At 42.5% G+C, this 20490-nt stretch overlaps 1 protein-coding gene across 1 annotated transcript in view; it reads left to right on the forward strand.

The window, feature by feature from the left end:
• The first annotated feature begins 213 nt into the window (after positions 1-213).
• Positions 214-20490, forward strand: part of LOC306964102 (kinesin heavy chain-like) — a 32926-nt gene continuing 12649 nt past the window's right edge. Inside the window, exons 1-13 of the mRNA XM_079557998.1 lie at positions 214-443; positions 7907-7994; positions 8110-8183; positions 9491-9595; positions 9735-9783; positions 9868-9923; positions 11383-11470; positions 15466-15590; positions 17298-17402; positions 17499-17647; positions 17798-17946; positions 19905-20083; positions 20164-20232. Coding sequence (XP_079414124.1) covers positions 315-443; positions 7907-7994; positions 8110-8183; positions 9491-9595; positions 9735-9783; positions 9868-9923; positions 11383-11470; positions 15466-15590; positions 17298-17402; positions 17499-17647; positions 17798-17946; positions 19905-20083; positions 20164-20232 — 1365 coding nt within the window. The 5' untranslated portion in view covers positions 214-314. The remainder of the gene's footprint in view (positions 444-7906; positions 7995-8109; positions 8184-9490; positions 9596-9734; positions 9784-9867; positions 9924-11382; positions 11471-15465; positions 15591-17297; positions 17403-17498; positions 17648-17797; positions 17947-19904; positions 20084-20163; positions 20233-20490) is intronic.

Raw genomic sequence — 20490 nt, forward strand, 5'->3', positions numbered from 1 at the left:
GAGGCGACAAACCACGACACATTTCGCATCCGATCAACTATGTAGGGTTATCGCTCCGGACATTATCCCCTTTTAAACGACTTCCAAGCTGCGCCGTCATTGCGACAACATTCAACGTTTGCGCATTAACGAACCTGCGTGTGCGTGCTGCAAAAGAAGAAAACTGTAGCTAACACCTCCTCCTGTCTTTTTCGAGCTCTTCCTTGTTTTTTGTGCGTCTTCGGGCCTCTCCTCCTCCTCCTCCATCGCAGCATCTCTCGCTTCTCCTCCTTCGCAGCATCAGCATCATCATCCCCTGATCCTGAACCTGCGCCATGGCCGACATCGTGTCCGAGTGCAACATAAAAGTGCTGTGTCGCTTTCGCCCGCTCAACCAGTCGGAGATCGTGCGCGGGGACCAGTTCATCGCCAAGTTCCAGGGAGACGACACCGTCCTGCTCGGGGTAAGAGCGCAGATGGAGTTCAGGGAAATGGAGGCTGAGATGTGGTACATTGTTTTTTTACGCACTGAGCAGGCCTCGCCAGGCGCCTCCTCATCAATAAATCAACAGACGCCGGACCCATATGTGAGGAGGAAGAAGGGTGGCTGGGTGGGAAGGATGGGTTATTCGTTTTTAAGTCCACAATTGCGCAAAGAATACTTAGGTGTTTTTTTTAATGAGCTGATATAGGCTACAACGGTCAGGACAACTGTGATGGCATGTAAACTTTAGCGATTACGCATTTGTCAGGAATATTTCTATGGGTTTTAAATTGGATTTCGGACAGAGGGTTACAGTCCTCAGAGCTATCTGCAGTTTAGTCCTTTGTTTAGGCCTCTTTAGACCATGTTTACACTTGGATAGGCCTGGGTTAGACCTGGTTGGGAACCGGATTAAAGGCCCTATATAGGCCTACCTGATTTCCTTTTCATAAGATAAGGAAAGAGTGAGCAAATACATTTTAATGCTGGCTGTGATCCTCACTCATCCCCAGCCTTCCTAAAATATTCGAAGCATCCAGATCTTTCATAGAAGTGAGTTTATAAGCACATTTCATAACCTGCGGGGTCACTTTTCAGGGTCACTTTCACAGTAATGCTAGAAAACTAGCCTGGAAGTTCACGGAATCGATACAAATGCTTTATGACTAGATGCAAAATGTCTGAGTACAGATACATTTAGTGCCATGACTAGAGAATAAATATATATAGTAATAAATATATATAATGTCTTTATTCCTGGGTTAGATCTTGTTTAGACCCGAAATAGATTTAAAACTGTTTTAGTCTGGGATTTAGTCTGATTTCGAAATGGTTCAGCCCATTTGCAGTTGATAGTCTAGTTCAGTGGTTCTCAAAGTGGGGGTCGGGACCCCTGGGGTTGGCGGGACACTGAAGTGGGGGTCGCAAGATCATTTGGAAGAAATATTTTTTACATTTCTGATTGATTTGATTAAAAGCAGCATATCTTAGTGATATTAAAACAAATTCTGCATCTACAGTATCATTAAAGCAGATTTTAAATGTTTTGCTCCTTGAATTATTATCAATGCCAACTACATTTTAAAGAAGGGGGTCCCCAGTTGGTTGAGTGATTTTGGGGGTTGCGGTCTGAAAGGTTTGAGAACCCCTGGTCTAGTTCACTGGTTCGGGGTCGGGACCCTCTGGAGGTCACGGAACTTCACGGTGGACGTTTCAAAAATGATTTCAAGACAATATTTGGGGCTTGATCGTTTACGTTTCTGTTCCTGCTCTCATCATTTTGCAAACTCAGAAGAACTCTTTCTGGTTAAAGAGGCGGAGGAAGTTGATAGTTTACTTTCAAATTTCACTCTGTCACTCTCACCATCACTTTAAGGCGGCTGCACATGTGGCCGTCTGCCCTCAGTGTCGAGAGTTTGACAGTTTGCTGAAAGTCTCTCCATGACAACGACATAGTTTAGTCCTGGTTTGGTGCTGGTTCAGCCCTGTTTGACCTGATGCTGTCTTTGTTCTTATTTATCCTCAACCTTAGTCCTTGTTTAGGACCAGTCCAATCCAGTTTTAGAAATGGTTTAGCCAAAGCCGGGTCTGGTCCTGCGCTGGGTGGGCAACAAGCAGGTGATATGAGGAAGGAACATGGAGGAAATTCCTTTAAAGGTCAGCAAAGGCCTTTGGTGACGTGAGGTCAGACTGCTTAGACATCGAAAGAGCAGGAATGAATAGACTTTGCTGTAAAATAAGCTTGAGTCCAGTGCCGGTGTTATGGACCTTTGTAATCCTACACTGCCTGTTTTTGCAGACTCACTCATATTGGCATCATTGTGCGGAGTTAGAGAGCTTTTAAGTTGTGTTTGGCCGCTATAGATGTTTGAGGGAACTTTCACATCCAGTGGTTATAGCCGTCTGAGATGTTTTTATGGATTTGTTTCATTGCAGGTAAAAGGCGGCTACATTTTAAAGGAAATCACTGATGCAAAGAGCTCAAGAGTCTGGGTCAATGTAAAAGCAACACACTTTGGAAATCGATATTTCTCTTGCCATTTATGTCACTTTGTCGAGATTATGACAAGTTGAAAGGCTTAAGTGAAGCTAAAAAGGTTTGTCAAAGGGCGGCACGGTGGTACAGGTAGAAGGTTTGATCCCTGGACGGGGCCTTTCTGTGTGGAGCATGTTCTCCCCGTGTCTGCCTTTGCAAAATTGACGTTTTATAACTTTTACATCATGTTGCAAGAATAGGAAACAAGTGTCTAAAGTGCAGTAAACGGGACTCGCATGAACAGGTGATTGTCATGTGTGTGTGTGTGTGTGTGTGTGTGTGTGTGTGTGTGTGTGTGTGTGTGCGCTTATGTGTGTGCGAATTATGCAGTTTGTTTCCTTGACTTGGACAAATGGACAAACAGTGATTATCTCAAAGATGTTGTTTTATATGCGACTTATTGGCGCCTTTTGCTAGCCTGGCTAACAAAAGGCGATCGTCCACAGCCGTTCGTTGGGCGCTACGAATGTCTCTCATGCGTCTGCACGTAGCCACAGTCAATTGTATCATCGTATCAGATGACGTATGACGTACCCGCTGTAAACTGTTGAGCTGAACTACTTAGAACACGGCCTAAAGCTTGATCGAAATATGGAGTCGCTGCTGTCATGTTGGATCCATCTAGAAACTTTTTTCCGTAAACAAACTACAAGCTTCCGTAGGTCGAATAGCACGTCATCGTCTTGCCGTTCCTTCTCGTTCTGTGATTGGTCCCAAATCCATGTGACGATTTGGGCCATGGTCCCCAGGCTGTTGTGGCCAGCGTGGGTGTTCCCAGGCTAGCCTTTAGCTGCAGTTTTCCGACAACAGGATTTGCAAGTAGGATGTCTTTCAGAGATAAAGACACCTTGGTCATCTTTTGGATACTCTAAGTCTGGAGTGGGGAACCTTTTTCACACCAAGGGCCAAATACATTTTTATAAAGTGCTCCAAGGGCCTCACAAACATTCTAGAGTTTATACAACATTGAGGGAGGACTGATCGTGTGGAGGATCATCATTTCTATGCCAGACTCACCTCACTCAGTCTTGTGAAAGCTGTTTGCTGGGCCAACAAAATCCGATGAAGAGCATTCATTTACTCTAAGTGGTCCTACACTGCTGTGTCACGGTTAACCTACCGTCCTTTTATACTGTAGTCGTGCTAATTGTAACAGCGGTTAATCGTTCCATCCCTAACCTGCAGTTGTATTTTGAGGCTCTTGTGCAGCTTTGAGTAATCTTTGATTCCCCCCAGTGGCTATTACGAGAAAGCTCCTCCTGAGGTTCTACGTATCCAAGAAATGCTTTCTTCACCTGTCCACCTCTTGTGAAGCTTTGTTCTATTTTTTTTAGATCAAAATTGCATTTTCTAACCATCAAAGTGTAAGAAAGTGATAAACATGTGTTTGACATTATCACTGCACAAAAAGCACTGTACCCACTGTTTAAAAATGAGACAAATGAGCCTGCTGAACTTCAGCCGTGCCGTGATATTTGGATAGTGTTACCTCCCTGAATGCATTAGGCAAAAATCAGGAAACTAAGCCCCCTGATAATGTTATGATATCTGTTTAGCTACGTTAGATGCTCCAAGATGGCGGCTGGGGGAGACTTCCTGTGGAGATAATGACCAGGCTGACCTTCTCTCAGACTATACTCTTACACAAGCCTCAAAGATGCCAAATACACATTTAAAGGAATAGGCCACCGTTTTTACATACTGAGATATGTTCTTACCTCACTTTAGCCGAGTTAATATATCCCCGTCTGGTCTTTGTCCGTGCGCTCTGTCACGCAAACGGAGCACATGTCATAGAGCTCCAAAAAAGCTCACGATAGAAGCTACCAAGCTCTTCCACGTGTTCCCTATTTAAATAAAGTTACGTGAAGTGTTTTCATGCGAAGTATATTTACACAGAAATGTAGCATGTCGATTTTATAAGCAGATAAAAAGGGGGACTATTTTGTGAGGCGTAATGATATGAGGAGCAAAACGTCCGCGCAGTAACTCCTAAAGACTTCCCCGCTCACTTCCGTCAATAACCTTTAGACGGGGATATATTAACTCGGCTAAAGTGAGGTAAGAGCATATCTCAGTATGTAAAAACGGTGGCCTATTCCTTTAACAAACACAGGCTCTTTGAAAATATGCACAGTTTCAGCAAAGTGATACATACAGGACAGATAAGAAGCAATAGAGATCAGGATCATATGGCAAACAATATGAGCGATAAAATCAAAATCTAAAGAGAGTTTAGGATGGTGTTTAGGAGCAGGCCACACAAGGCTCATGAGGAGCAGTGGGCGACTGCAGTGCATCGTTTTTAGTGGGTACCCGGAGGAAACCCACGCAGACCCGAGGAGGACATGTCTGAGTCCATTAGTTCATTAGATTAGGCCCATGTCTGTGCCAGTTGTTGCATTTAGGTCCCAGTCAGAGAGGAGCCTGACGTCAGCATGTTACTCAGGATAATGGGAAAGTTTGCAAAATGAGTTGCAACACCCCCTCCCCTCCCCTCCTGACCGGGACCTGAAAGCCACACCTACTTTGCAAAATGATGAGAGAGAGAAAGATATGGCGCATGTGTTCCTCACAGATAACACGCCGCCATTTCCCCAGTCCCGGTCCCTGCTCTGGTCCCGTTACAGCAGCCCGTACAGTGATGGAGGTTGTCTGAATCCATTTGTTAATTAGTTTTGTTGATTTGATTCATCGTGTCTGTGGTCAGTGCCAGTTTGTATGTAGGTCCCAGGCTGATGTCAGAGTCACAGCGTCGTACTCATGAGTCAATGGACTTGTTTTTAAATAGTTAAATAATGTTCTCAATCTGTGGCGAGAACGCTGGGGACAGTTTTTCTTTGCTTTTTTCACTAATTTATGATTGATTTGGTCTTTAAACTGAAATATCTCAGTTTATATTAAGCTAAAAACAATTGCTTGCAGGTAGAAATTATTTGTATTTTGTTGTATTGGCAATTTGAGCTCTGAAATAACCTAAGCTTGATCTTTGAAAAAACACAGAAGCAGTAAACCACCGTGTGACATCATCAAGTGGAACAGGCCGTTTTGTCAAGAAGCTGGTCTGAATATACTCACACGTTCAGAAGCAATACAAAGATCTGATTTTCATGAGGTTGAAATGATTGGATGAAACGAAAGATTCAATTTTTGCTGTAAACTATATATTTGACCTTTATTTATTTTTTACAGGGGAGTCTTTGCCCCAGAGGGAAACATAATGTACATATTTTTATTTTTTAAATGGCAATCACAAATGGAAAACATTGTATTTTTGCCTTAAAAAAATAAATAAAAACAAACAAACAAAAATCCTGTACTTCTGTTGTAAAACATTTGCACATCTGCTTCAACAGTTCAATCAGAAAAGCCGTTCTACACTGGCTTTACAACCTCACTATTGACTGGAGTGGGTTCGTCAATATTTATTACCACTGTACTTTTACTAATTGAAATTTACCTCACAAGGAATATCCCTTTATTATGCATTTGGGCACTTTAAATCACAATGTAAAATGGACATTTTACAGCATCAATTATTTACAGCTTAAATAATGCGTATGTTGAGGCCTAAAAAGATGCTAAAGTTGAGGAGAGAAAGACATTTCAAAAGTAAATGATCGAGCTCCCTGATTGGACCTGACAGGCTGATTCACTGGAAAGCTTCGTCTCATTGGTCAAGGTGACGGCACCGCAGTGTCTGAGATCAGCAAAGGGATGAACTTTACAAAAACATAATTTAAATATGTCTTACGTTGTGTCAAATTGCGGGTCCAGGAGGTCAGTTGTGGGCAATCTATTTTATTTGTAAAACATTTCAACGTACAGACTATCACTTTAAGAATCAGAGCTCATGGATTCTTAGCGTAAACAAAGTGTGTGAAGTTGGTCAGAATACACTGCACAGTTTTGCCTAAAGCATTGTTTGTTTTCTTTATAAAGACTGAGGTAACATACTTTCTCTGTGATTTCTGTGTTTAGGCTCACATATTGTGGTCAGGGAGCACTGTGGGACAAGAAAACCCCTAGAATGCTTTTTCTGTGCTTTTTCCCTATTTATTAATATTGCCTGCAATGTGCAAACCATTCACCAGGTGCTGTAGCGCCCTCAGCACCCTGGGTTCCCACGCCTGGCAGTGAGGTCAAAGTTTTAACTAAGGCAAAGAGACGTTTTAAGAGTGGATTAAAGGAGGTACTTAGTTATTAGTTTATTCATTTTATGGTGAACAACCCTTTAGTTTTGATAGACCTAAAGCTTGTGTGTTAACCATCATTTGACTACAAGAGTAAGAATTACATTTTTTTTGTTTTACATAAATTGTACTTGTTCGATCAAGGACAATACACAAAGGACATTAGTCAAAAAAAAAAGAAAAGCATGAATAGAGTTTTTAGTTTCCTACAGTGATTATGCTAAGCGGTAGCATTAGCGTCTCTTCTGCTGAATGTCATCAAAGTTATGCTGTAATGCACATCATCCTTTATTACATTGCAACATTTCAAATACTCTTTGCCAAACAAAAAGATGCCTAACAATATCAGGAGAAGGCATCAGCCGCGATTCATTTGGACAAATACAAAACACAATGTGCTGCTAAAATAGCAAAAACATCGTAGACCGTCGGCTGGTTAAGTGAAAGTAGTCCGATCGTCAGTCCATTAGTCTCAAAGGAACCACACTAAAAGTCTATTGAATAAACCCTGATCATCTCCTTTATGGCGTATCGATGTCTCACTCAGCCCGGGGTCGATGCACGCTGGTGATGAGGAAACAAGGGGGCGGGAGTGAGCCAGTGGGGCTTCTGGGAAATGGAGTCATATCTATGTGAGGAGCTCCTGACTCATCGTCACAGTGGACCAAGAGAATTACTAAACATCGCTCTGTGTGTGTGAAAGGAGGCGGTCTCTTTCAGAATGTTGGTGATCTACTGTAGGTTTGTATCACCTGCCACTACTAATGAATGATCCGTGCACTGTGGAGCACCATATGGATGTTGCATTGACATAAAAATCCCGCTAACCAAGATTCGATTGAAGGTTTGCTTGTTGTTATTCTGGCTTGGGACCGACTTGAAAAGCAGCAGTTAACATGGGAGATAATCATTGCATTAATCCATCTCTAGAACGTGATAGAGACTTGCACTTTTTTGCAAAGGAAAGAAGAGGGTCAAAAACAAGCCCTTGTTGGGGTCTCCTAGGTCTCATGGAAGCTGTGTGAAATAAAAAATAAAGAGCCAAAAACTAAAAAAAATTCGCTTTGCAATAGGGCGAAAAAAAGTTCAACTAAAGGCAATTTGGAAGGTAAAAAAATACATCAGTGTCGGACCCTGAAATCCATATGGTTGGGGCCCTGGTTGTGAACATGTGTGAATTCAAAACTAAATCAATCTTTTCCTTGTTTTTCACAGGGGAAGTCCTACGTGTTCGACCGCGTGTTCCCGACCAACACCACCCAGGAGCAGGTCTACAACACCTGCGCCAAGCAGATCGTCAAAGGTCTGTTCTGTGTCCACTCGGCTCTCCTTCTCTTTACCGTCCACACTGTCCACTTCAGGGACGTCTCCTCAGAATGCTCCCCTGCTGACATGTCTCCTGTCCTCTGTCTCCGCAGATGTACTGGGCGGGTACAACGGCACCATCTTCGCCTACGGGCAAACCTCCTCCGGAAAGACCCACACCATGGAGGTAAGGGCTAATGTCAGAACTGAATTTAACGTAAACATTGACCGAGAACAAGGAAAAGGATTCATTACAGAACACTACAGCGCTAATCAATCTGAAAATAGAATAAAGGTATATTTACGGTCCGAACGTCTTGTGCAAGCAATAAGAAATTGGTAGTGTAAAAGCGGATCAGGAGCAGGGCCAGGGGCGGATCCAGGCTCAGAGCAGGAACACAGAGGGAACCACAATAGTACGAGTGACAGGAGAACGCTTTCATTTGATTTAAAATGTAACAGCTACAGCAATCCCTCATTTACAAAGTGTACACTTTCTGCCTGCAAATCTGGTGTCTATATTTCTGGTCACCGCACTGCAATCAAAGAGTTAAATAACATTGTGGTATATCAATATAGTACACACATGCAATGTTTTGTTGAAGCACCATTTTAAAGGCTCAGTTTATTACTGTTATTGTTGTGTTGTTGTCACTTAATTTATCATTATGGAATAGGGGTATGACAATATATCAATTTTGCAATATATATATATCGATATTTTGCAGGACGATACGATGCCCATACTTTTAATTACAATACTATACTTTTGATGATGTCATGCATATTAATGATCCACATCCTGCATGTTAATGAGGCAGCAGTGCTTCACTGCTTTCATTAATAGAAGCCAATAATGACCAAGAATTCAGTCAGAACAGTAGAGGGCAGCACTGTCACACAAATGATAATAGTTTTTATAATTATGAATAAGATTAATTTGTTGATTTATTCCTTTTGGGCAACAGGGCTGTGGTTTCTTGTTTATTTAAATGTAAATGAAGTGATGTCACTGACAGATCAATGACCCAGTTTCAGAAGTCAGAAATAATTGATTCTTATTCATATCATCATTCATATTTTTTTTAAAAGGATACAAAGCACATGAAAAGAAATGTAAATCCTGAATAATATGCTGTTGTAACATGGATGTATCTCGGTTATTTTTGTGCAATATATGAATTACCACAGCATCAGCGTATCGTGGGATAATCGTTATCGTGAGCCATGTATTGTGTGTCATATGGAATCGTGAGGTTCCCAGAGGTGCCCAGCCCTATTATGTAATGTCTGACTTGAGTTTGCAAATGAGGAAACTATAAACACTAGAATCTTAATATGTGGGTAGGCGCTAATGAGCTCCAAGCTTCTGCCCACTGTTTTTAGGCTTCACATCTGGTCTTTTCTAGATGTCAAATAAAAAGACGGATAAATTATTGACATTATCTTTTGCACTTGTGGATTTCTTAAACCTGGTGCTTGTGCTGGTTTCAGGGGAAGCTCCACGACCCTCACCAGATGGGCATCATCCCTCGCATCGCCGAGGACATCTTCAACCACATCTTCGCCATGGACGAGAACCTGGAGTTCCACATCAAGGTCAGGAGAGGCTAAGGATCTAATGTTTTAAAGGGAACGTGACCATGGATATTTGCCATTTTTGTTGTGATCTTGCAAGCATTGTCCGTGGACTAACATTAGATTGAAAAAAAGCACAACTAAACACTTTCTTCCACAGGTGTCCTACTTTGAGATCTACATGGACAAGATCCGTGACCTCCTGGACGGTGAGTGCTGAAGTCATTCATTTCCACAGTAATTCGGTTTGTTCTGTGCTGGTTTGTCCTAAATGAATTATCTGCCTGTTTCAGTGACCAAGACCAACCTGTCTGTGCACGAGGACAAGAACAGGGTCCCCTACGTCAAGGTCTGTCTCATTAAATTATCCAATACATTATATATTTACCCTGTTTATGACTAGTGTCTGCTGCTTTTACAGTAATAATACACTTTTATTAAGAAGCTTTTAAATGATGGCTTCAAGTTCAAAGGTTGTTAAATGCCTTCAGATTTCATATCAGAGTTCAGTGACTGGGCACGGCGAGGAAAAACATAAAGAAACGCTTATTAAAGCTGGACCTGTGACTTGGGCTCGGCCATTTAGGAAATGGAGTTGGCGAGAAGGCACTGACGTTTGTAAAGAGTATGGATTACAATTCATCTGTACAGTGACCTGACAATACAGTCAATAGTTGGCAGAGAGACCAAAGCATTGTGTTGTTGTGAAGTTTAGGAACTGCGAGGCTCTCAGGGGGCATTTTATATATATTTATATAAAGTTAAAAATTTCTCCAGGGTGGTAAAATGACTGTTGCTGGGTTGTTTTGGCCACTTTTTCATTGAAGGGCATTTAAAGCAACAATAGTCTGTGTAAAACCAGAGTTTTACATTATGTATTGCAGATTTCGTTCTTATTTGGGTCATGACTTGGCATACTGGGGGGATAGTGGGCCCCTTCACCATACCAACCATGATTGCAATAAGATAAGAGATAAGATAAGATGGTACTTTATTGATCTCACAGATGGAGAAATTGCATTCGATGAGAAAGCATCCGGCAGCAGCACCCATTCAGTGCGCACCACTCTTTTTTTTCTTTGGTGAAAGATGGTTGTGTCGCGGCCGCCATCTTCACTGTTTTGGTCACAGGAGGAGCACTGGTTGATGGGAAATCCGTAGACGATGACCACGGCGGTGGAGCTCTTGCGCTTGGCCACGATGTTCTTGGCCACACAGGTGTAGTTGGCCGTGTCGGACAGACGCGCCTGCTTGATGATCAGGTTGTGGTCCACGGTGACGTAGAAGTTCCTGTCCTCGGCCGGGTCGATGATCTCGTTGTCCTTCAGCCACTCCACCCGCATGACCTTGGAGGATGGAGAAACTGTAGCTGCCCTCTGTCTCCTCTGATCATCTGAAACGGTGCACCGCCTCCTGGGCTTGTCCCCGTCTCAGAGCGTGGTGTCCTGCACTGGTCAGCTCCACCTCGTCCTTCCTCTTCCTCCTGCACAGCTCCCTCCACAGTCTATCACCATCTCCTCGTTGGTCCCTTTTGTTGTTTCCTGTAGCTCCTCTTGTGACGCCTCCTCCGTGCTGCAGGTGTGGGGGCTCTTGGTGCCTCTTCACTGTTCAGTGTCTCAGAAGAAGATGTTTGTAGATCTCAATATGTGCGTCCCAAAATATCAATTTGTCATTGGCCATTATTTAGATGATTTAATATCCACTGAAGAACAAAAAAGCAAAGTAAACATTCTTGTACAAACCTGTTTACTTAATGAATTGTAAATCTAATCTCAACCTAAATCTAATCTCTCTTCTTCTTCTTGTAGGGCTGCACTGAGCGCTTCGTGTCCAGCCCTGATGAGGTCATGGACGTGATCGACGAAGGGAAGTCCAACCGTCATGTGGCTGTGACCAGTGAGTCTTTTTACAAGAATATGATACACAATAATAACAATCTGAATACGAAAAAGTATTTGTTCTATAAATATTTTCAAATCTGGTGAATGAATTAGACAGATGGCAGTGAGCACGTGTCCAAGCAAAGGACCATTTTGAAACTGATAAAAATTTACACAAGCTGTTTGAACAGATGAATCAAACCAAACTAATGTCACAAAGGTTATAAGAAAAATAATGCGCAGGTGACTAGGTTTGACCCCTGGACCTTTGAGGTGCAATGTCACATGGAGCCCTTTGACTTCAAGTCCAAATATGGAGGCAGGGAAAACCTTCAGTTGCTCTACATATCCAGAACTGCTCTGGCTCATATAAAACCCAGAGTTTTGGATAATCAGATTTCTGAAGTGAATATAAACGCATTAGATCTGATCACTGGGTTGTCCGATTACTCCAGTTATCTGATTTTCCTGGTCTTCTAAACATAGCCAGTGTGTGGGGCTCATTCTGTTTTCTACTTGGATCATCAAGATCCAAACAAGAAATCAGGACCAAAACAAGGCTAAACTGAAACTAAACTGAGAAAATATACATTCTTGTTTTGGGCTGAGTTTGAAAAAACTGTTGGTCTCCGATGAAGACTTAAAGGGACTTTACAGAGTTTAAAAATATTACAAATATGTATTTTCATCCCCCTACATGTTCCAGTCATGTCCTAATGTGTAGGATGAGCTCAGACCTGTTCCCCACAACTGCCTCTAAAATCCTGCACTGTCACTCAAAAAGGTGTTAATTCGGGTCCGAAGTGCCGTCATGCACGAGCTTAATATAGAAGCTGCAGTTACACATAAGACCTGAGGTGGCAGTAGTGAGTATAAAATGACAACCTTGCATCTAGCCCCTTTAAGTGATTGTGCGATAGATTGTGGCTTCTTGTGATTATGGATATTGCATCACCTAGTATTGCGAGACAATATTTTCTGGGATATATTGCTATGCAAATATAACCAATTGTTATCTATAAAATTAAAAAAAAAAAAACATTTTTTGAACATGTTGTCTTGATCTTGGGACTCATAAAGGTCATGTTTATGAAATATTCTCACATTAATGTGCTAAGTTTAACACTAGACCTGTTATCACAGTTTGAAATTTTGAAATTTTAATGGTTGCAATTGACGCAAACCACAGTGGCTGCAATTATTAAAGTAGTTCTGTATCATGTTCTCTGCAGAAAACTAAAAATCTACTTTCCTCGGAGTCTGCATAAAACCTCCTAATCCTGCTAATCCTCTACATTCTCAAATGCTTCTTTAGTTAATCTTGTATGTTTCAATCTTTCAAATGTTTAGAATGTGCCGTCTTCCAAAAAGATTAGATATACTGTAAAAATTGTTACAACACAGCCAAACTCTCCAACAACTGCGCATGTATCCAAGCATGAGCCGCTGGTTCCTCGCTGGAGCGGCAGAGATTGGCCAGTGAAGCGTGCGCTGATGTTATATGCTGTTACATAATATTTCACTTTTCATAAATCATTTCCACAACGCGCTCCGGGACGTGATGAAAATAGATGCTGATGGAGCAGGAAAATTCAACATCTCTGCTGCTACTGTTCGCTCCTTATCACAAGCAAGCAGCTAACCTAGCCACAGCGCTATGTTCATGCTAGCTGTGGAATTGGCTATCTCTCCAAACCAGAGGATTAAATACATTTGTAGTTGGCTGTGCCAACTTGATTTAATCCTGCCATGAACTCTTTCACCTAAATGTATGAACTTATCAATTTTTTGCCAGTCATGTGCCAAGAACTCCTATGACAAACTCTACCAACCACCATTTTTACATTGCTCGCTAGTCGCCAGTGTAAACAAATGTCAGACACAGAAGGAAAAGCATATTAACTGCTTAACTATTACATTTCCTTGCCCTTTTTCTGTCAACTGGGATAACAGGGATTAGCGTAGCATTGTCATGTGCTACTGTCCAAAGTATTTATTTATTTATTTATTTATTTGACAGGGACACTGTACATTAATAAACATTTCTGTAAATGTACCGGAATTAGCCAAAAGGCTATTTTTCATCCGTAGTCCCTGCATAGATGTAAATAGTCTCCCTGAGACAATAAAACATTCAAAGTGCAATAAAGTACAAAGTAGGACACAGTCATTACACTATACTAGCTAAATACAAATACAAAACAGTGCAAACAATAAAAGAATCATATGACGCATACACAGACAGGGGAAGATGGGGGAAGTAGCGACTTTCCAAAGTACTAGTATGCTAAAACAAAATTGTTTTAGTTTTTCTGTTTTTAGGTAGTTTTTGAGTTATTGTTTTTATGTGCATGCCACACGCTGCATGTTGACATAAAGTGTAGCTCAATGGTAGTAACTTTGCTGGGATAGTGTTGTGATCACAAACATTAGAAAACGTCAGTAGCTGATGATACAACAGACATGCTTAAGAGATGCATTTAAAGCCCTGTCCATACAAAGCGATATTTTATCAATCCAGTGTATCGTCCATACGAGCCCAGACTGGAAAGATCTCAAAACGCCATTTACGTGGCACCGTTGTTACAACGTCTCCACAACTTTTACTAAAACGATGACATCACAGCACCAGAGTGGTGTCTGTGATCCATTATCTACTGACCTTATAATGAGTTTTACTCATTGATCTATAATGGTTTCATTTTCACTGTTTACATTCCACAAAAGTTTACTGCGCGTGCGCTCTCTACATCTTGTTCTATTATCTGTGTTAGCGTCACAGCACCTCACACAGGCCTCGAAGATGAATTGTGCCGTTTTCACAGACCTGAGTCGACCCATGTGGAGGCACACATTTACTAAGCTGGCTTCGTGCTCACAAAGAAAGTTTCTGAAAATATAAGCATTTTGTCTTCGTGTGGATATAGTCTAAGATTGGTGTCTTTCTGGTTTAGCCAGTTTGCTCCAAGTTTACACCGAGTTTACTTAACCTTATTTGGGTCAATTCCATACCCTTTTTCTGATGTTATTTTGAACTAGGCCTGGAAATACTTGGGTCATATGGTACTGGGTGTGAAAAGGTTAAGAATTGCTGTGATAGGCAATAGAGAACAGGAAAATATTACTAAGCATTCATATTTAAAGTGCATAATATACACTCAAAAGACAAAGGGAGCTGTTTTTACTTTCTTACAAGTGAACATAAATTTTCAGAGCAGTGTCTACAGTGTGTATGGTAAAGTGCAGTGTCAGGCTCGAGCTCTGACTGCAGTTCCTGTGGGCAGCTGCTGACTCACTGTTCTCCTCTGACTGTCTGACACCGACCACGTCTCACTGCTGCAGAACAAACATGCATTTACTGTATATGTGCAAGGTGATGGAAAATTTGTAACCAAAAGGAACAGTATGACGTTCATAAAGGTAGAACAAGGAAGGGCAAGACAGCAATAACACAGCATTGTTTATGGGTAATGTACAATGGGAGGAAAATGTATTTGAACGCTGGAAAGAATGATTAAACAGTGTCTGCTTAAATCAAACACAGTCAGACAATTACATGTTATCATATTTTTAATGGCCATAACATGTAAACATTCTCAGTACAGGGAGGAAAAAGTAAGTGAACACAGGAATCTCACTGAACTGCAGCAGTTTTGTAAAGCTCAGTTCAGGTGAGGGTTAAGAGGTTAATAACCGCTATGTTACTTCATTTTTACCATACTATTTCTATCCCATTCCCATGCTATTCAACTAATGACTAACAAAACTAAAGTGGCACAATAACAGGCAGCTTAATCCACTTATAGCAGCCTGAATATCAGCACCAAATGAAGGAGCAGCAAATCCACATGTTATTTTACAAATTGTGTCAAAACAAGACTTAACTAGATCAAGGCTATACGGAACCATGCAGTCTTGTTTCAGCCTGTGTTAAAAAAGATGTAAGCCTGTGATCTTATGCCCTATCATGAGCCATTTACCATATGGTGCTGTTGTGTGTTCTCTCCACAGACATGAACGAACACAGCTCCCGCAGTCACAGCATCTTCCTGATCAACATCAAGCAGGAGCACGTGGAGACGGAGCAGAAGCTGTGCGGGAAGCTCTACCTGGTCGACCTGGCGGGGAGCGAGAAGGTACAGCCTGATTTTTGTTTTAACATCAGTACTTCGGAAGTTACGCTGCCGAATGCGGTGCTCGAAGTGACGCCTCAAGTCTTCAGTTTGCAATCAACGCAAGGGGACTCTCTGTTGCCTGCACAATCCCAGCACAAGTTCCCGGGCAAGTCCTCAGTAGTGCAGCCTCCTGTCGTTAAAGCGAGACACTGCACTGGATTTATTTTTTAGAGATCTTGATTTGAACCTTTTGCTATAGATTTCTGACATAAATATGAGGGAAAAGTATGTAAGAGTTTGGTCATTTTATGTTTTCATGTAAAGATAATTTATGCCTAAAAATGCCCAAAATTCACATATTTTCGGCAACCATATATAGGCCTACAGTATCTTTTTTAGCGGAAAAAAATATTTCCTTGTTTTTTGAAAGTCAAAATTCAATAAACCAGGGTAGGAATTAAATATTAACAAATCCCTCTGGAAAACCTTCAAAATATTGTTGAGGAAAGTCTGTCGGTGCTAGTGATATATATAAATATTGACGCCACAATGTGAAAAAGTGCATTTTGAGAAAATGGCCTTTGAAAGTACAATTTTACAAATAAATCTATCTAGAAGCATTGAGTCAGTGCAACAATTAAACATGATATTGTGAAAATTAGGGATTTTCTTTGCTTCCAGATGAAAGTTTATATGTTAAGAAAGAAAAAAGACTTTTGCCTGTATTGTCTTCGATTAATAAAGCTGGCAGATGGCAGATTCACATGTTGCAAAACTTGGGCTTGTATTTTGATGTACCACAAGTAATATTAAATCATTATGCTTATCTAAAGGCCCTCGCTGCTGATTCCAACAGCTTATCAGAATCCCTGTCACAATGACACGACCTAGGGCTGCACGATATTGAGAAAACATGTGATTTGCTGTACGTGGGGTGAATTACTGCGATAATGATGTCATTGCTAGACCGTCTCAACTCCTTATGTTCCTTTCAATTTTAACACAAATTGGGTCAAAACGAGACTCACAAAACCAAAAGCCAAAAATGGAACTAAATTTGTTTGTGTTTTTTTTTGTTTGAGGCTGAGATTGTAAGAAATGTGCCGATCTCAGTCAGATGAAGACACTGATTGTGGCGTCCTTCGATACTGATATTGCGATACAACAGCGATGTATTGTGAAGGCCTGTAAGACGAGCTTTCCCGTGAACCGGCCTGTCAGCCACGTGCACAGGGAACGAGGAGGGGCTTTCAGGTCCATTCAGGAGGAAGCGGGAGGGGCGGGGCTTGATCGTTTACCGCTCCTCGTTTTACAAACTTTCGGACTGTCGCTTTGAAGTTCAACGTCTTTGACAACAGCACAAATAAGCATGTACTGCACTGTGTTTAGCGTCTTAACCCCCACCTGAACCAAACACATTCACCCAAATCTTAAAGCTTCTTGAATAAAGCGTACAAAAAACGATGGAAAAAGAAAATGTCGTAATAGTGGCGACAACGCGAAGAAAAAGCTCCATTTAGATGAGTTTTGTAGGTCTTAGCTTTCAAATGAGGCATTACACTGGCCTATAGGCTGTAATCTTATGGATTTGGGTAAAGCTGAACTGGAGAAAATGCACTCTGTTAAGGCGGGGGTCAGGAGGTTAAGCCTTATGTGCAATATTGTGAAGTTCTGGGATCAATTCCTCAAAAACGTTTCCCCTCTGAGCCTCTTGTGTGCTGTGTTCAGGTGAGCAAGACCGGAGCTGCTGGGTCTGTCCTGGATGAGGCCAAAAACATCAACAAGTCCCTGTCAGCCCTGGGCAACGTCATCTCCGCCCTGGCCGAAGGAACGGTACGAAGCTTGACATTTACTATCTGTGCAATCAGATGCTGTGGCAAATGAACTGGATATATATATGTGTGTGTGCGTGTGTGTTCTGGCCTATAGAAAACCCATGTTCCGTACCGGGACAGTAAGATGACCCGGATCCTGCAGGACTCTCTTGGAGGCAACTGTCGCACCACCATGTTCATCTGCTGCTCTCCGTCCAGCTACAACGACACCGAGACCAAGTCCACGCTCATGTTCGGACAACGGTAACAACATCGCCGCTGAAACTGAAAAAAGGGATAAAGTCTGTCTGCGATGTCTCTCCTTTAGTTGTTTCTATTCCCTATACAACTTTTTGGAGAGAAATTTGGTCATATTCTTTGTTTTATGCAACTTTATTTATTTCTCTGTGACAGTGCGAAGACCATCAGGAACACGGCCTCCATTAACCTGGAGCTGACGGCCGAGCAGTGGAAGAGGAAGTTCGAGAAGGAGAAGGAGAAGAACAAGGGCCTGAAGGAGACCATTCAGAGGCTGGAGGCCGAGCTCAACCGCTGGAGGAACGGTCAGAAACATACCCATTCACAGATTCCTCAACCTTACTTTACTTTTTTTTTATCCAATATTTATTTAATCAACGTGCCCTCTCTGTATCCCCCCTTTATTCAAAATTAAAAAAAAAAAAAAAAGAAAGAACATGATGTAAAAGTTGTTTATGGTGACACTTTTTTGTCTTGGGTCTTAAGGCGAGACGCCGCAGGTGAACACACCGATTATTCATGCAGAGGTCAATGGTGAGATTTTTAGCTAGTTTTCTCCCTAAGCATCTCCAAACTCTCCCTTTACACTTGCTTCTTTTATGACGTGTTTTCCACTAGTGAGCCTTAAGTTTTCAGGAAGTCAATATCAACATGGCGGCACGGCGCTCCCTCGTCTTTCCCGCGCTTATTCATTCACGAATATCAATCTGTTTGGTATCTGTGTGTAGCACAAAAGGCGACCGAGATGATTCTGTCACCAAAATATGATCATTTCCATTCTATGAGACGTGAGAGATGTTTATGCACATGGGCTGACAGTAAAGAAATGTGGGTTGCGTTTTCCTGACGCCTCATTTACATTGAGTGCGTTATGTCCACGGCCCGTTTTTCGTACGTCAAATCACGCATTCTGGTTTACACAGAGTCCGCTGCTCTGTAGTCCTTCATGTAGTAATGTGGGCTTTTAATCACATGTAAATCAGTAATGCCAGCCTATTTTCTGAGTTCAAAATACTGTATAAGCGGCGCTTATATCCATTTCCGAGATTTACTCCTCCTCCTCCAATTGTCTGTGTACTCCTCTCTCCTCCTCTCCTTGTCTCTATACTCCTCTCTCCTCCTCTCCTTGTCTCTCTACTCCTCTCTCCTCCTCCTCTCCTTGTCTCTGTACTCCTCTCTCCTCCTCTCCTTGTCTCTGTACTCCTCTCTCCTCCTCCACTTGTCTCTGTACTCCTCTCTCCTCTTCTCCTTGTCTCTGTACTCCTCTCTCCTCCTCTCCTTGTCTCTGTACTCCTCTCTTCTCCTCCTCTCCTTGTCTCTGTACTCCTCTCTCCTCTTCTCCTTATCTCTGTACTCCTCTCTCCTCCTCTCCTTGTCTCTATACTCCTCTCTCCTCCTCCACTTGTCTCTGTACTCCTCTCTCCTCCTCTCCTTGTCTCTATACTCCTCTCTCCTCCTCCACTTGTCTCTGTACTCCTCTCTCCTCCTCTCCTTGTCTCTATACTCCTCTCTCCTCCTCTCTCCTCCTCCTCTCCTTGTCTCTGTACTCCTTTCTCCTCCTCTCCTTGTCTCTGTACTCCTCTCTCCTCCTCTCCTTGTCTCTGTACTCCTCTCTCCTCCTCTCCTTGTCTCTGTACTCCTCTCTCCTCCTCTCCTTGTCTCTGTACTCCTCTCTCCTCCTCTCCTTGTCTCTGTGCTCCTCTCTCCTCCTCTCCTTGTCTCTGTACTCCTCTCTCCTCCTCTCCTTGTCTCTGTACTCCTCTCTCCTCCTCTCCTTGTCTCTGTGCTCCTCTCTCCTCCTCTCCTTGTCTCTGTACTCCTCTCTCCTCCTCTCCTTGTCTCTGTACTCCTCTCTCCTCCTCTCCTTGTCTCTGTACTCCTCTCTCCTCCTCTCCTTGTCTCTGTACTCCTCTCTCCTCCTCCACTTGTCTCTGTACTTCTCTCTCCTCCTCTCCTTGTCTCTGTACTCCTCTCTCCTAATAAAGCCATTGATGACGTTGTCGCATCAGTCTAGTACTGATACTGCGTATTCCTGCCGCCAGTATTGGGCTTAATTATTTTCAAGGGTTGTGTTTGAGGGATATTTTGGTCAATCCTTCCTCCTTTCAAAGATCGTCAGTTTTTAAATGGGGTTTACTCTGGCCAATCACAAAGGTCTTTCAACACAAAAAGAAGAAACTAGACGAGAAAATGTGTGTCATTTTGTTTTATTTCGCGACCAGCAAAAACGGAGCCTAAGTGGTGTAGCGCTTATGTTCACCAGGAGAGGACGTGCCTGAGACGGAGAGGACCACTGCCGACGTGGTGAACCGCTATGAGACCATCGAGGAGCGCCCCGTCCTGGACAACGACTCCTCCTCCATCGTGGTGCGCATCTCCGAGGAGGAGCGGCAGAAGTACGAGGAGGAGATCCGCAAGCTCTACAAGCAGCTGGACGATAAGGTTTGAAAACTGTGAAAACGATGAACCGGAGCTGATGGAGCAGAATTGGTCAGGACTTACTGTGTGTGTGCTTTGCTCAGGATGATGAGATCAACCTGCAGTGTCAGCTGGTGGAGAAGCTCAAGCAGCAGATGTTGGACCAGGACGAGGTAAACCATAACACTCTGAAAGAAGTAATTAAGAGTTTAGTAGTTTACCCGTTGACTTGGAAGTAGACGCCATTGCTTTTCAGTGTTCTGTGTGATTTTTATTAGTTGTTTGTTACCAGAAAACACCGCGTCCCAGGCATCATGTTTTTGTAAAGATTAGCATTAGAGAGTCTAGTGTAGATTAGTCTGACTGGCCAGGCTAGATGCGGACAGTGATGACGCACATTTTTACTCAGTTGCATTTGCTTGTGTAGCTAC

Source organism: Gobius niger, assembly GCF_951799975.1.
Source record: "Gobius niger genome assembly, chromosome: 6".
NCBI classification, from domain to species: domain Eukaryota; kingdom Metazoa; phylum Chordata; class Actinopteri; order Gobiiformes; family Gobiidae; genus Gobius; species Gobius niger.